The sequence below is a fragment of the Labrus mixtus genome, chromosome 4 (assembly GCF_963584025.1).
Source record: "Labrus mixtus chromosome 4, fLabMix1.1, whole genome shotgun sequence".
NCBI classification, from domain to species: Eukaryota; Metazoa; Chordata; class Actinopteri; order Labriformes; family Labridae; genus Labrus; species Labrus mixtus.
This window is the reverse complement of record NC_083615.1, coordinates 18,396,070-18,412,262: the sequence shown is the minus strand read 5'-3', so window position 1 is coordinate 18,412,262 and position 16,193 is coordinate 18,396,070. Positions and strand designations below refer to the sequence as shown.

The 16,193-nt window shown below is 43.3% G+C and overlaps 2 protein-coding genes and 1 long non-coding RNA gene across 4 annotated transcripts in view; all 3 read left to right on the top strand.

Annotated features, from left to right (window-relative positions):
• Positions 1–1,983, top strand: part of LOC132973571 (5-hydroxyisourate hydrolase-like) — a 2,953-nt gene extending 970 nt beyond the window's left edge. The window contains exons 2-4 of one of the 2 annotated variants that reach the window (XM_061037122.1): positions 895–1,031; positions 1,322–1,457; positions 1,640–1,983. In XM_061037122.1, coding sequence (XP_060893105.1) covers positions 895–1,031; positions 1,322–1,457; positions 1,640–1,729 — 363 coding nt within the window. In that variant the 3' untranslated portion in view covers positions 1,730–1,983. Of the gene's footprint in view, positions 1–891; positions 1,032–1,321; positions 1,458–1,639 lie in introns of both variants that reach the window. The other variant, XM_061037121.1, reaches the window with a different exon arrangement.
• LOC132973573 (uncharacterized) overlaps positions 1–16,193 on the top strand; it is a 226,488-nt gene that overhangs the window by 59,978 nt on the left and 150,317 nt on the right. The gene's annotated exons all lie outside the window — the stretch shown is intronic.
• On the top strand, positions 2,814–14,407 carry LOC132973542 (AFG3-like protein 1). Its single transcript, XM_061037072.1, is given in 17 exon segments — positions 2,814–3,088; positions 4,138–4,222; positions 5,391–5,462; positions 5,465–5,487; positions 5,775–5,924; positions 6,085–6,156; positions 6,550–6,674; positions 6,757–7,027; positions 7,127–7,264; positions 7,565–7,718; positions 8,360–8,467; positions 9,251–9,376; positions 9,700–9,810; positions 10,362–10,477; positions 11,215–11,415; positions 11,546–11,740; positions 11,936–14,407. Coding segments are annotated over 17 exon segments (2,304 nt in total). The 5' UTR covers positions 2,814–2,956; the 3' UTR covers positions 12,161–14,407.

The following is a 16,193-nucleotide window of genomic DNA, read 5'->3' as shown; positions in this document are numbered from 1 at the left end:
GTGAGTGTGAGTGAGTGTGTGTGTGTGTGTGTGTGTGTGTGTGTGAGTGAGTGTGAGTGAGTGAGTGTGTGTGTGTGTGTGTGAGAGTGAGTGTGAGTGTGTGTGTGTGTGTGTGTGTGTGTGTGTGTGTGTGTGTGTGTGTGTGTGTGTGAGTGAGTGTGTGTGTGAGTGTGTGTGTGCGCGTGTGTGTGTGTGTGTTAATGAAGTATCTAAGTTGAAGTGAGAAGCACAGAGATTTGATTTACTGCTTCAATAACAAATGTCACAAGGAGAGTTTTTTCAGTGACATGATTAAGATGTTCGTTAAATAAGCAAATGTTTTGTGTTTTTAGATATATTATAAGAAATTTTTTTGACAATTTTGCCTTTATTGGAAAGGACAGATAGTGTTGTAGTTAAAACCACAGGAACTGAGACCAAGACATACTCGAGACCAGAGCGTGCAGAGACCGAGACAAGACCAAGACATTTAGGGATCAAGATTCAAGATTCAAGATTTTTATTTGTCACATGCTCATACAGATGTGCAGTGAAATGTAAGGACTGTTCCGCAAGGCCATGCAATAAACACTCAAATTACTAATACACATATATACAGTAAAATAGAATATAATGTAAAAAATAAAAAATAATTATTTGAATGTACAAAATATAAAATATAGAATAATGTAAACAGTGTAAAGTGTCCAGGGTGTCAAAGTGCAATGTGCAGATGTGCAGATTGGAATGTGTCCAATCGGATCGAGACCGAGTCAAGACCAAGACCATAAGTCACTGAAACATCATCATCTTGTGTGCAGGGGGCGTGTCACTCACTTAGACCGTAACACCGGGAAGGTGTCTAACTCCTAATAAATACTAAATAAAGTTGTCTTTTCCTCGCCTGTCCAGCAGATGATGGCGGCCGCAAAGTACAGCCCTCTGACCACACATGTGCTGAACACCGGAGACGGCATCCCTGCAGCCCGCATGGCCCTCAGTCTGCACCGACTCGACTCCCAGCTAATGATCTGGAACATGCTGAGCGTCGGGTAGGGAAATGACCTGCAGACAAAATCCATCAATGTTAGCGAGGAAAATCAATAACATCAAAATATGTGATTTTAGAAATAAGGCCATCGTTTTGCAACATTCAGAATATTTACAAAGCTAAATAAAATATACCAAATGTAAATATATATCATGGAGTAATGACTCCTGAGAAAGAGAGTGAAGTCAAACTCCCTCTGGGTTTGTTGTTCTGAGCTCTGTGTTCACGCTGACAGGACGCCACGAGGGAGGAAGGTGTGTGTTCTGAAAATCTGCTGTGTTATGATTTTAGGACAACAAACAAAGATGGCCGCTGCCCTGGACTCATCGGCCGAGAAGCGTTCAGCCCGGGCATGTACAAGCTGCGCTTTGAGACGGGTTCATACTGGGAGAGTCTGGGTCAGACCTCATTTTACCCCTATGTAGAGGTGAGCTTCAGGTAGCTGTAGAATAGAAGCTGTTACCAGTGACAACCACAAGATGTCGCCAAACACCTGAAATCTGAAAATCCTCATCAGAAACACTGTCTTCATGATGATTCCAAACACTTTGTAGAGGTCCGTTTATATTTGTGATGCTGACCTGTGTGTTTCTGTGTGTGTGTTTCCAGGTTGTGTTTACCATCAGTGACCGGGAGCAGAGGTTCCACCTCCCTCTGCTGATGAGTCGCTTCTCCTACAGCACGTACAGAGGAAGCTGAGAGGGCTTGGACTTGTCCTCTTTGTGGCCATGTGGCAGACACACTTGATTGTGACAACAATTTGTGTTGTTTTATTTATCTATCGTTTAATGTAATCATGATCATGGATGTAACCGCAGACTTTTCTCTTTGTCCCGTTAGAATCGAAAAATCTGCAAATTTTTTAAATGTTAATGTCACTTTTTTGTCACTTGTCTTAATACTGCAAACTTAATTATTATTTTGGGGAAAAAATAAAATGAACCTCTGATGTATGTGGTTTCTCAGTGAGACTGATATTAATGCAAGGGAAGTTTATTTATATCGCCCCTTTCACACGCTTTATCAGACAAATTCATTATTATTATTATTATTATTGTTATTATTATTATTATTGTTATTATTATTATTGTTGTTATTATTATTATTATTGTTATTATTATCATTATCATTATCATTATTATTATTATTATTGTTATTATTATTATTATCATTATCATTATTATTATTATTATTATTGTTGTTATTATTATTATTGTTATTATTATTATTATTATTATGAGGTAAAAACAGGAGGAAAAAAGAATATTAATACAAATACGTTTAATTAAAAGAAAACAGTAAACAAACACAGAGTTATTGTTTGTCTGCAGGTTACAGAATATGGAAGCCTAAATGTGACGTAACTTTCATCTTTAAACCTGTAAAATGTTTCCTCTTTGTTTTATTGGTAATGTTTCATACTTTTAACATTAAATGATTTTGTTTAACTGTGTAATTCGGTCATGTTAAGTAACATGTGGAAAACGCAAAGTCACTCCATGTTTTGGTAACATGAAATCTTACATGACAGAAAGTGCGTTTCTGTCTCAGCCAATCAGAACGAAGGTGCGTTGTGAGGACCCGCAAGTGGCTTCTCGAATGCCTGAATTAAATTAAATAATTGTACATTTCTTTAATATATTTCGTTCTTTCACATTAAATAAAAAATAATTTATATGATTCTATCAATGAGTGACAGTCGCTGACCGTAAATCTGTAAGAAAAAGTCATTTAATTTGTTTTTCCGAACAACATCGTCCAGCAGGAATCTGAAGAGACAGCCCGTCGGGTCTTAAAATCATCCTCTCGTTGACATTTCATGCTGTTGCTCTTATTGAATAACACTCGGAGCTTCAACAATAAGTGGAAATTAAACAAAAAGCATCGTGTTTTGGAGTTTGAGACCGGGCACACGGCACTGGGAGGATGTCTCAGCTTCTGAGGCTTCTCTCGGAGGCCGCTCTGCCTCTCTGCCGGGCCGGAGCAGCCCGAGCTCGGTTCTCCGCTGTGACTGCTAGTCGGCTCTTCGCAGCCGGGTTTCGGAGCTCCGCTGTCCCGGTAAGCAAACGTGGAGGATTGTTAAGTTAACAGTTTTCGAAGAAGTCTGTCAGTGACTCTGTAAGCTATGGTCCCCTTCAGGTGAGGTTTGTAGTTACATTTAAGATGAAATCTGTGTGTGTGGAGGATTGTCTATCAAGCAGAGTCTGGCCACATACCAAACCTCATTACAAAAATCTTCATTTTAATGATTCGTCTTCTGAATGTACTCTTAAAATCTCACTATTTGATCCCATCTGATCTACTTTGGTCTACTCTTTAAATCGGCATTAATTTCATTTAGAAAATAACATCCATATAGGCAGAAAATCATTTTGGGGGGCCGTCCAACCAGCAGGGCAATGAGAGTAAATTCTGTCAGATGGGGTACCCTTAGTACCCTTAGTACTTTCCTGCGGTCATCGCAAAATTTGCACATAATGCGTCGTTGCTGTAGTTTAAAGGCAGGGTTGGTAATTTTTTTAAACTAGCATGATTTTGAAAGTAGCATTCCCTCAGTGCTCCGTCTGCACCCCCTCCCCTCTGGTGCTCCCTCAAACGCCACGCTCCCTCACTTACATGCAAAAGCGCCATTGGTCAAGAGGTGACCTGAGGCGACGCCACAGTCGGCCTTCGTCGCCACTAGTTCTTTGAGTCTGCTTGGTGAGTCAGGGCCTTTAATGTGGCTTTTAAATGTCAGGTGTGAGTCCATCTCTACACCCAGATTTCTTACCTGGTTTGTGGTTTTCAGTGTTAATGCCTGAAGCTGTATGCTGGTGTCTTAAACATTTAAGTAAATAAATTAACCTTGTACAACAAAAATGGCAAGCTGTGCAATATTCTGCTTCGAGACGAGACACATCTGATAACCTAAGCGTTCTCTGGTCAGGAGTTTTTCATCAAATTACCTTCAGTGTGTGTTTCTAGACCTTGTTGTCGGTCTGGAAGGCCGTCACGTAGCACAGCGGCATCACATGTTCTGTTTTTCCCCTGCAGACCCTCTCTGGTTGTTGTTGTTGTTGTTGTTGTTGTTGTGTACTAACTGTATCTCCGTTGTGTGTCTTTTTCAGAACGTCTCACGGACTCCAGCGAACCTCCTCTCCTGTCGCAGATTTCAGACGGCCCAGAGACGGCTTTACTCCACTGAACCCAAAGGTGAGAGTGAGAAAAGGTGAAAGCTGTGTTTACCGTCAAGCAGGTAAAAAAAGAACATAAGTTGTCCGCAAACGAAAAATTATGAAGCTTTGAAAATGGACACAGACACTCTCCAGTAAACAAATGTATGAACAACAATCTGGTGACATAAACGGGCGACACTGAGGGGAGTGTGTGGAGCGTAAAACGTGCTGTGAGTAGTCAGAAGTCTGTAGCCCCTTTCACTCTGCTTTTTTTTGTTGTTGCCGTAATTAAGCTCTGCCATCGTCACGTCTTTGTTCTTTCATATCGATTCTGCGAGGTTTTTTTGGTGTTGCTTAAGCACGGCACATCAGGAGCTCCACATACACACACAGTCAGACATGAACACACACAGCGCTCCCCTGCTGGCTCCGCTGAAATTGCTCACCTCTGTAACTCTTCTTTTAACTACCTCAGAAGACAGAGCTGAGGGGCGACACTGCAACATTCAGATTGAAGGGGAAATGTCACAGGGGCGTAAATATCGAGGATTGAAACGCCGATCTGAAAAAGAGCCAAGAAAAGCCAAGTCCATTTTCAGGAAGAACTTTATCTTTTATAAATTCAATGTTCAGACTCAATTTTCAAACAGGCTGACGAGTTCAATCGTTCATAACTTTTCTTCTAGACTTCATCAGAAACAACTGCAGTGATACTTAAAAAAACACAAACTGTAATATTTCATGAAGTGAGGAAACCAAACGTTCAAGAAGAGAGGGATAGTTTGCTGTTCAGTGATGTTGTTGATGTGTCTCAGTTTGTGTCTCTTTGGTCAGTTTCTGTTCAGTCTAATCTTATTGTGGTTTTGTTTCACTATGTATTTGACTGAGTTGAGTTACCATGATGTATATTAAACAGTGACATGTTTATATTTCATGTTGACTCTGTATTTTAATGGAAGCTGCTTAGAGCCTCAGTCAAGGATCTTGGTTGTTTCTTGAAGGCTGCTTTATTCAGTGCTTCTTATATTTTGCCCTGTTGGCTGTTTGGATGTTCTTTTGTCTTTTTTCTGTCTTGTTCTGCCTTGCCGCAAAACCAATCGCCCTTCGGAGACAAATAAAGTTGATGTTGAGTTGAGTTGACTTTGTTCTCAGTTTAATGTTTAATTCAGGCAGATGTATAATCTAAAAAATCCTGTGAGTTTCAGATGGAAAAGGAGGCGCAGGAGGAGGAGCAGGAAGATCAGGTGGAGGGAAGAAAGGAGGAGGAGGAGGAGGAAAGACTGGTGGAGCCGAATGCAAAAGGTACGTCTGATTTCTGTTATGAGATTTTTGGGGCCGATATTGATATTGATATTAGGGAGAAAAAAAATCTGATACGATATATCGGCCGATATCTTTCTTAAATCTTTCTGTAGATATAGATCATCTAGATTTACACATTTATTGCGTTGATCGTTCTTAAATGCTTTTATTGGTTTTATTTATTTGACTGTGTTTCAATTCCTGATATTTGAACTCGCTGTGCAGAACTTTGACAAACTTTGTTCTTAATGTGTGTGTGTGTGTGTGTGTGTGTGTGCGCCCTGCAGGGAGACTTCCCCTGGGACGAGAAGGATTTCCGTTACCTGGCGCTGACCGTGACCGGAATCAGTTCAGCTCTGCTCTACTTTTACTTCAGAGACAACGGCCGAGAGATCAGCTGGAAGGACTTTGTTCATCACTTTGTGGGCAGAGGAATGGTGAGCAGAATTTAAACTTGAAGAAATCACAGAATACCTGATCAACATTCATCAGAACAAAGTAAAACGAACATGACTGGAGAAAACTATAACCCCTCTGCTAATGATCGTACATTTAATTCATGAAATGAAAATGTTTATTCTTATTATTTCCTTGCAGGTGGAGCGGTTAGAGGTCGTCAACAAACAGTACGTCAGAGTGATCCTGGTGCCGGGAGCTGATGCCGACGCGGTGAGAGAGAGTCTTAAAAAGACAGTAGCTAAAATGAAGTGTTTCAGGCAGAGATTGAAATGAGGGATTTCACTGAGTATTGAGCTACACATTTTGATTTTTTTTTTTATATCCTTTATTAATCTCTGAGGGAAATTTGTCACATCTCGCTATGCTACTCAGTATTTGACCCTGACTGACATCATGAATTTATTACCAAAACTTTGCCAATGTTCTTGTTCATGTAGACGGTGTGAAGGAGTTTTCCTGCAATTTCTTTTAAATTTAAAACAAGAAATTACCTGATAATTGGCCAATGACTTCAGTTTTTATTGCCATGGTATTTATTTTATTTTATTTTTACGAGTTTCATATCAAAGGTTAAAACTCTGGTATCGTGCACTCCTTCTTCAGAGCTACGTTTGGTTCAACATCGGCAGCGTGGACACCTTTGAGAGGAACCTGGAGGCGGCTAGCGTGGAGCTGGGTCTGGAGGCGTCACACCGACCTGCTGTTGTATACAGCACCGAGAGCGACGGGTGAGTTTAACATGCAAACATCATCGATTTAAACTCCTGTCCCCCCCCCACTGATAATAACCCTCCTCCTCTCTCTCCTCAGCTCCTTCATGCTCAGCATGATCCCCACCCTGCTCCTCATCAGCTTCCTGCTCCTCACCCTGAGGAGAGGACCAATGGGAGGAGGCGCCGGCGGTGGGAGAGGCGGGCCCTTCAGCATGAGCGAATCCACGGCCAAGATGATGAAGGACAACATCGACGTGAAGTTCAAAGACGTGGCCGGCTGCGAGGAGGCCAAACTGGAGATCCTCGAGTTTGTGAACTTCCTGAAGAACCCACAGCAGTACCTGGACCTCGGAGCCAAGATCCCCAAGGTACAGATATTAGTCAGGAGCGAGACCTGAAGGGTCCTGAAGAAGAACTCTAAACATGACTCCAGTGAAATGACTGTACTGTGTCCTGTGGTCTCTCAGGGCGCCGTGCTGTCAGGACCTCCGGGGACCGGAAAGACTCTGCTGGCTAAGGCGACGGCCGGCGAGGCCAACGTCCCGTTCATCACCGTCAACGGCTCCGAGTTCCTGGAGATGTTTGTGGGCGTCGGTCCTGCCAGGGTGAGTGTGTGACCAGGTTTTATATATACTTATGTGTCGGTTTATGTCACTTTACAGATTTCCTCTCTATTGATCAATTATGGGTTTTTAGCTGATCTGAGAAGTCGGACACTTTTAGGATCATCACGATACTGTAAAAGAACTGAAGAATCCTAAAGTTCATTAGTTATATATTTAAATAAAACAATCAGCTTAATTTTAAAGCAGTTAAAACATTTAGTTGGACTCTACTGATGAAGCAAAGACGTACTCGAGTTACATCTGAAAACGCACGCATGGTTTCTGCTTTGTCCTCATCAGGTGAGGGACATGTTCGCCATGGCGAGGAAGAACGCGCCATGCATCCTCTTCATCGATGAGATCGACGCCGTGGGGAGAAAGAGAGGCGGGGGGAACTTTGGGGGTCAGAGCGAGCAGGAGAACACGCTGAACCAGCTGCTGGTCGAAATGGACGGTATGTATGAGATGAATGTTTTTTTGATTGAAGTCTTTATTTCAAACATTTTCCTTTTTTTATTTAAAGACCAAAAACAAACAAACGCCTCATCCTCTGTAGAGTCGATGAAGCTTCAGTGTTTAGCCAGCTCTGGTTCAGCTAGAAGTGATTGTACCTGACCTAAAAAGCCTCTGCATGTTTCTAATAAGCTCCACGAGCAGAAACGTGCTCAAACTAGGATCAATATTGGAGATGCTTTTGAAAAATGGAGAGAGGTTAGAGCACAGAAAGGTTTACAGACCGATGCAGAGCTGGATAAACACTGAAGCTTCAGTGTCCACCACATGGCAACCTGAGTGAATATCAACTCTAGAGAGGAGGGGGCGAGGGGAGACAGCTCTCTACAATGTTTAGAAGTTAGACTGCAGTACCCATTTTAAACACTAGGGGTCAGAGTTACATACTGCTCCTTTAAAGACGGTAATGAGGGAATAGGAGAGATCTGTGATCCGGGACATGTTTGGTCTTCACTCAGGACTAAAGTGCGTCTTGACAATTTGGCTTGAACATAAATTGTGATTCTCTTCTCTATCGTCACCCCAAAGAAATGTGTCCTTGAACACTCTTTCAATGTTGACACTCTATTTTTTAATGTTCAGGTTTTAACACGGCTACCAACGTGGTGGTCCTGGCTGGAACGAACAGACCGGACATCCTGGATCCGGCTCTGATGAGACCGGGACGCTTCGACAGACAGATCTACATCGGTAAAACTGAAAACTAATGACTTATAATTATCATTCGAGTCACACTGAGTCAGCGGGGTTTGATTTCTTTGAGTTATTTAAAAAATCTGAAAATCAAATCTAGTAAACAAGTGATGAAGTGAGAGAAATGCAGGAGGCCAAATTGAATTCAAACCTTTATTCATTCTAGAAAAGGACATTTAGGATTCCCTCATTTCCAAGTAGAAATCAAAATGCTCAACTCTGCAAGAGAGGGAAGAACTCCGATCTCCGAGTTTAAAGGCATCAAAAAAAAAAATCAGATTTAGCGAGTTCAGTCAACGTTCGAGGGACTTTAAGAACGAGCCAATCGGAAGAAAGAAAAAACGTCTCCCCTTCATTTCTGGGAGAAGAGAGCGACAGCAAATGTCAATCATTCCCTCACCTGTGACTGGTGTCGCTCCAGAAGTAAGCGACCTCAATGCTGGCAGCCATGTTTGTTTTGCTGATGCGTCACTGCCTGTGCAGGTTGTCGGCAGATGTCAGAAACCCGGTGTAAGGCGGAAACATGCCACAGTAGCCTGTTAGCCTGTGGAGTTTTCTAGGTAGCAAAATCGGGTTTCTAAACATCTTGATAAGGTTTCTGAAATCAGGATGTGATGTTTATGTACACAAACTCTAAAAACCAGATATAAACAGGGATACTCAAGTCTTAGAAAACGCTATCACAGATTTTTATGTTTATTTTGGAATAACGAGCACATGAAAATGTCCGAGTCATGCGGTAAAGTAAATGTTTAAAGGAACATGACTGTCTCCTCTCAGGTCCTCCAGACATCAAAGGCCGAGCATCCATCTTTAAAGTCCACCTGAGGCCGATCAAACTGGATCCCCTCATGGACAAAGATGTCCTCGCCAGGAAGATGGCCGCCGCCACACCAGGATTCACCGGTACGCTTCATCTACACGTTCTGTTTAGAATGCAGCGATTTAAGATTTAAGTTAAAGTTTGTTAAAGGCGGGAATATCTAGAGATCAGAGTGATCCAGCACACACCAGGATCATTTGATCGACTTTAAAGTTCTTTAAAGACTTTAAAACGCTCATAAAACATTGGAGTGAACAACAACGTTTCCCCCGGCGCTTCCTCAGGTTCGCTCTCCGCTTGATAAATACGCAGAAATATTAAGATCAAGTTAGTGAAGCCGTGTGTGTTGAGATTCAACGCCCCGTGCGTGTTTGTTGATTGATTTTTATTTCTCTGAATGACTCAGGAGCCGACATCGCCAACGTCTGCAACGAGGCGGCGCTGATCGCCGCCCGACACCTGGACTCGTCCGTCAACGCCAAACACTTTGAACAGGCCATCGACCGGGTCATTGGAGGTAGGCGGTGTTCAAAAAGCAACGTTCAGCGTGTCTCAGAATCTGTAATTTCACTCTGCAGAATATTAACAACGATGCTGAAGTGTAAAATCCTGCAGTTCCTCGAGTGTCCACTAGAGGCTGGCTGCAGAAGCACAGGAAGTCACATACACACCCATTCTAAAAAGCCTGTTTTTACAGCAGAGATTAACATGTTTACAGCCTGGTTCAAAAAAACAAACAGGTCTGATTAGCTCATGTCTCGATCGACACACACTGTACGGGGGGTGAATGTTTTGATGACTCATCAGTTTTGATTTGATGAAGGATAAGAGTTATTCACAATAAGGCGTGTAGCTGACCTGATTGACAGGTGGGTGCGGTGTAATGGTTTGTCAGGAGGCTTAAAACCCGCCTCAGCTCCAGCTCTCAGTCTGTCGTTAGGTTGACTGAAAGTTAGACTGAGACAGCATTTCCAGCATGAAGACCGCCTTCGATGGGACTCCAGCGCCCCTTGCAGGAACAGACAGGTGATGTCCTTTAATATTCACAGTCTATGTTTTGTGTTTCAGGTCTGGAGAAGAAGACTCAGGTCCTGCAGCCCACAGAGAAGAAGACGGTGGCCTATCACGAGGCGGGTCACGCCATCGTGGGCTGGTTCCTGCAGCACGCCGACCCGCTGCTGAAAGTACGACTTCTATCTGCTGCAACATAATCGTACACATCACAGAGTTCAGTTTGAAACTTTGAGACGTACGAAGTCTGTTGTCAGTTTAATTTTAAGCAACAAGACAGATTTTAGTTTGAACAGATTAGCAACATAAAACAGAAAGACATCTGGCAGAAACAGACGCTTTAGAAGTAATTTAAAGGAGCAGTATGTAACTGTGACACCTAGTGTTTAAAATGGGTACTGCAATTTCTAAACATTGTAGAGAGCTGTCTCTCCTCCCGCCCCCTCCTCTCTAGAGTCGATGCTCACGCAGGTTGCCATGTGGTGGACACTGAAGCTTCAGTGTTTATCCAGCTCTGAGTCAGTCTGTAAACCTTTCTGTGTTCTAACCTCTCTCCATTTTTCAAAAGCATCTCCAATATTGATCCTAGTTTGAGCACATTTCTGCTCGTGGAGCTTATTAGAAACATGCAGAGGCTTTTTAGGTCGGGTACAATCACTTCTATCTGAACCACTTCTCTTGCCCGCTTCCATCACTGCAACACCTGTTGGTTTGACCTAATAACTGCTCTCATCTGACAAACTGAGTGGGGGTGTCTTAAAACCGCCTACCTTCTCTGGTCCAAACAAATCCAGAGCATTCAGGACCAGAATCTAAAGTTAGAAGGAGGACATACTGGCTGCTGTGTTGTCTATATTTTATTGTTTAGGAAAAAGCTGCTGACTAAATGTAACCCCCTTCCTGTGTGCAGGTGTCGATCATCCCGCGGGGTAAAGGTCTGGGCTACGCTCAGTACCTGCCCAGAGAGCAGTACCTGTACAGCAGAGAGCAGCTGTTCGACAGGATGTGTATGATGCTCGGGGGCCGCGTGGCCGAGCACACCTTCTTTGGCAGGATCACCACCGGAGCTCAGGACGACCTGAAGAAGGTCACACAGTCGGCCTACGCCCAGGTACACACACACACACACACACACACACACACACACGTGCGCCCACACACACCTCCAGAATCTGTCTTATTAAGCAAAAAGAGAGTCGCTGTCTTTCCTCGATCTTAAGCCCCTCCTCTTCCTCCCTCAGGTGGTGCAGTTTGGGATGAGCGAGAAGGTGGGGCAGTTGTCATTCGATCTGCCCCGGCAGGGCGAGATGGTGATGGAGAAGCCGTACAGCGAGGCCACGGCGGAGCTGATCGACGAGGAGGTCAGGGAGCTGGTGGACCGAGCGTACCAGAGGACCATGCAGCTGATCGAGGAGAAGAGGGAGCTGGTGGAGATGGTGAGAAACATCGAGTGAACGTTCCGCTGCGGAAATAGAAAGATGAGGGGGCGGGTGCAGCCACGTGTCCCATGTGTCCTCGGACAAGACGCTTAACCGCAAGTTGCTCCCGCTGCTTCGGCGCCGGTGTATGAATGTGTATAGCAGAGATTTTTGTTGAAACCCCCCACACTGATCCCTTGGTTTCCTCCTCAGGTGGGGCAGCGTCTCCTGATGAAAGAGGTCCTGGACAAGGCGGACATGTTGGAGCTTCTGGGCCCGCGGCCGTTCGAGGAGAAGTCGACGTACGAGGAGTTCGTGGAGGGGACGGGGAGCTTTGAGGAGGACACGAGTCTGCCTGAGGGCCTCAAAGACTGGAACCAGGAGAGAGGAGAGGAGGAGGCGACGACCCAGACTCAGGAAAAACAGCAGGCCATGTAGAGACGGAGCAGACAGAGCTGCGTTTTCAGAGAGCCTGGGGATGTTTCAGAAACACCTTCCTCACGTTAGTAAATCAGCTTGTTCTTTATTCTTCTGTACGCTCGGTTAAAAAGGCTCAATAAGACTTTACAGCAATAACTGCTCAGGTTCATACAACTCCTCCTCCTTCACATCTTCAAACACACAATTTTTTGTATTCACATATTTGGACGACTTGAGCACACAGCCGGCAGCAGTGAAACCGGCTGTGACTCTTTCTTTGAGGCGTCCTCTAAAAGTTGTTTTTGACACCGACAGGCTCAGATTGTTTCACTAAAAGTGCTTTCACATTAGGGACCCGGGGCCGGATCCGAGTACGCTTGACCCCAAAGTCCGGCTCATTTGATCAGCGATTACACAAACGGTAGAGGAGGTGGTCTCGGCCATGATTGATGTGTACTCGGAAGGCTCCTGTCGCTTCAAAAACCGTCGTAGCCGCTCAGCAGGGGGCCTGTTCCATCCTCTGAGCTGCATAGTAGATTTGGAAGTAGAAAGAGGGGTCATTGTTGGTTTTTTAGAAATAACAAAAACATCCACAGTTAGCAGGATGCACTCCAGTCTGTGAGTGGTTGCCATGGTTACTTCTTTCTGCTTCTTGGCAGATTTGCAGAACCAACTATGTGCATACTGCCCTCTGCTGGATCGGACTGTGTACATACAGAAGAGTACAGAGCGATGTAATTAATGTGAATGCAGACCAGCGGGGGGAGAGGGGAGGAATCGCGCTCGGGGACGATATGAAACGATGGCGCCTCATGTGAAAACGCCCTTCATGAACAGAAATTGCAGACAGACTCCAGCACACTGTCCGTGTCATCATCGCACACATACGTTGTAAAGTTTGAGTTTGAGATAAATAACTTGGTCCAGATCAAGTTGAAACGTTCACATAAACTTCTGTAACTTTAAACTCTTGTTAAGCCCGGCAGGTATGACTGTATTAAAGTCGCGCTGGACCTTCAGAAACATGTGGTATCCCAAACTGTGATTTGACGTCACTGAAGTAGAAGATCAGTCTGAGCCTGTCGGTCGTTTGAAATCGTCTTTGTGTCAACCGGATGAACTCAAGTTTAAATATCTTTAGCTCCGGTTTAATCTCCACCAGCACATCAGAAACAAAAAAACACAGATTACTGATTACTGGGGTTTCCAAGTGTTTGAAAGCTTCAACGTTCAGACGAGAAGAAGTGGGAGTCGAGAAGTTAAAGAGAGATTTTATTTAAAGAGACAGTGCGTTTAATGTGTTTGATGAGAAGTGAGACCCGCCCGGCTCTGCACCAAGAAGAACGTTTAAGGATCCTCAAAGCTGCCTTCAACAGGAGACCAACATCGACTGATTCATGTGTCAGTGTGTAAACGATGCACACGTCCCGTCAGCGTGTCGACAGACTGATTTGTCTTTTTATTTATTATCTATAGAAATTAAGTTTTTCGCTCTTTGACTGAAGACTCGACGGGAAGACAAACTGAAGAACTTTTTTGGAGCGGAGCCGTCACATTTTTATCAGATTTAAATATTTTGAAGTGATTTTTGATTTCTGTAAAGTTACTGCTGATGTTTTTTTTTCTTGGATTCACTGTAAAAAACTGAGCGATTGAGATTTCCCCCGGCGTTGATTTCTTTCCTATAAACACACTGATGCTGTAAAAAAAAAAACTGTAAACTGTTTGTGTAATAACTGCTGCTGTCTGAGGATTAATTAATCACGTCTTTAATCACACTTTTATTTTGAAGTTTTGTACTGTCTCAGGGCGCACTCACACTAGATGAGACAATCAGTAGTGTGCCTGAGCATGCTTCACTCAAGCAGTAACCTCTAGTGTTGAAAGATGAAGCCAATGTGGAAGTGTAAAATCCTGCAGTTCCTCTAGTGTCCACTAGAGGCTGGCTGCAGGAACACAGGAAGTCACATACACACCCGTTCAAAAAAGCCTGTTTTTACAGCTGGTTCAAAAAAAATTATTTCAGACCTGAATTAATCGTGGTTAACTCATGAACTCTGACCTCCTTTAACCCATCTTAAAGCAGCTACATCTTCACTTCATGATGTGACAGGAGAAGGTTTAATTTTCTCTCTGATGGATTTTTATTTAAAACTTCTTCAACACAGAAGTCAAAGTTTAGTTTTTTTATGTCTTCAGTGAATTCAACGTTTCTTCCAATCAGCTTTCATATTTACAGGATGATTAAAAAAATCAAAGACTTGAGACTGTTGCACTGGATGATCATTTCTCTTGATTACAGCGGAGATTCTGTCTTTAAAAAACATCAGTTTCTCTTCGTAAGTCATAAAACTTAAAGCATGAGCGACCTCCAGAGAAGCAGGATGAGGGTTTTTATAAAGGTCAGAAATAACGGTGAGAAATAGTCACATTTAAAGTCCTCATTTAAAAAAGTTTTAGTTTGAGCTCTTCTGACTGACGGCTGATTAAATTTGAACATTTAGAAACTAAATGAACTAAAACAGTCCAGTGTGTGAAATGTAATCGTTATCTGACCTCAGATTCCCCATGATGTGTAGCCAGTGTGTAACTCAATAAAAATCAGGGAAAATGCAAACACTTGTTTTTAAGTCATTTAGACATCAAACCGTTTACTCCTTTTCTTACACTTTCACTAAATGTGAAGACCCCAAAGGTAGAGTCAGTAGAAATATAAACATTCAAACTGCCCCCCCCCCTTCCTGGGCTCATTGCCCCCTGCAGGATGTAGTGTGTATGTTTACTGCTTGTAGCTACACTGCAAGCTAACACACGCTAGCACAAGCTAACCGCTAGTGTTTGTCAGCTGCCTGTCCAACAGGAAGTAGACCAACTCCACGTCCACGAGTAAAAGACAACACAAGGTTCACCCTCGTTTTAGAAAGAGCTTTATCCCCTTGGTGTTTCTCCTCACTCTGATTATATCTCTTCTTTGCAGCTACGTCCTCGTCCGATCTCTGAATCGTACCCACTCCTAAACTCACCTGCTGCCCTCTCATTGGCTGGAGGAAACACACCAGCTCCCCACCCAGAAACGTCCCGAGTCAACCAGAACAGTAAAATCCAGTCAGAGGACAGAGTCTCTGCAGACACAGTCACCACACATGTATGGAGGCCCAGAAGGGACGATGGAGCAGCTTTACTTTAGGAAAAAGTCTGTATTATTTATTTTGAAGGAGAAAGCTGCTGACTCAGACTTTTAATTTTTTCTGAAATTATATTAAGAATAAAAAAGCTCACGTGACAAATCTATCATGGTGTTAAGATTTCAGACTCTTTGCTGGAGACATTGACTGATGTCATGACGATCAAATGTTAAAGTGTATATACAAGGATTTATTTATTTTTTAAAGCAGTGTCATCATTGTTTGAGTTGTCCAGCAGGGGGCGTCCTCGCTTTAACTTCAGTACATCTGCTCTGACTCTGAACCTGCAGGACGTTTTTTGTGTGAATAAACCTTAGTGATGCTTCGAGCGCTGCTTCACTGATTTGATGTTTTTACGACCAATTACAGAAAAATTAACAGATCAGTTGAATCCTCCTGAACATATTTATTTTTTAACAATTTATTTTTGTAGCTTTTTATGCCATTTTTTTTTAAAGATAGGACGGTGGATAGAGTCAGTAATCAGGCAGAGAGAGTGGGGTAGGACATGCACGGAAGGAGCCACAGGTCGGATTTGAACACAGGTCGTCCGCTTGAAGGACTGTCGTCTCCGTACAAAGGGCGTGCAAACTAACCACTAGGATACAGGCGCCCCATAAACTAAATATTTTAAGTGTTTTTTTCTGCTGAAGCTCCTCCCTCCTGTGACCTCACATGTGAAGTGCAGTAATGTTACATTTACCTTTAACAGTCGGCCAGCTGCAGAGATCTGTGAGATCTCGTGTCTGTGGAATCGTTACTTCAAACAGCAGGTGTGTGGTGTCCACCAATAAACAAAGAGGTAAACAGGTTTGATGTTTAAGTTTTTAATCGTGTTGGCTCGGGAATGCTGTGAACACACGCTC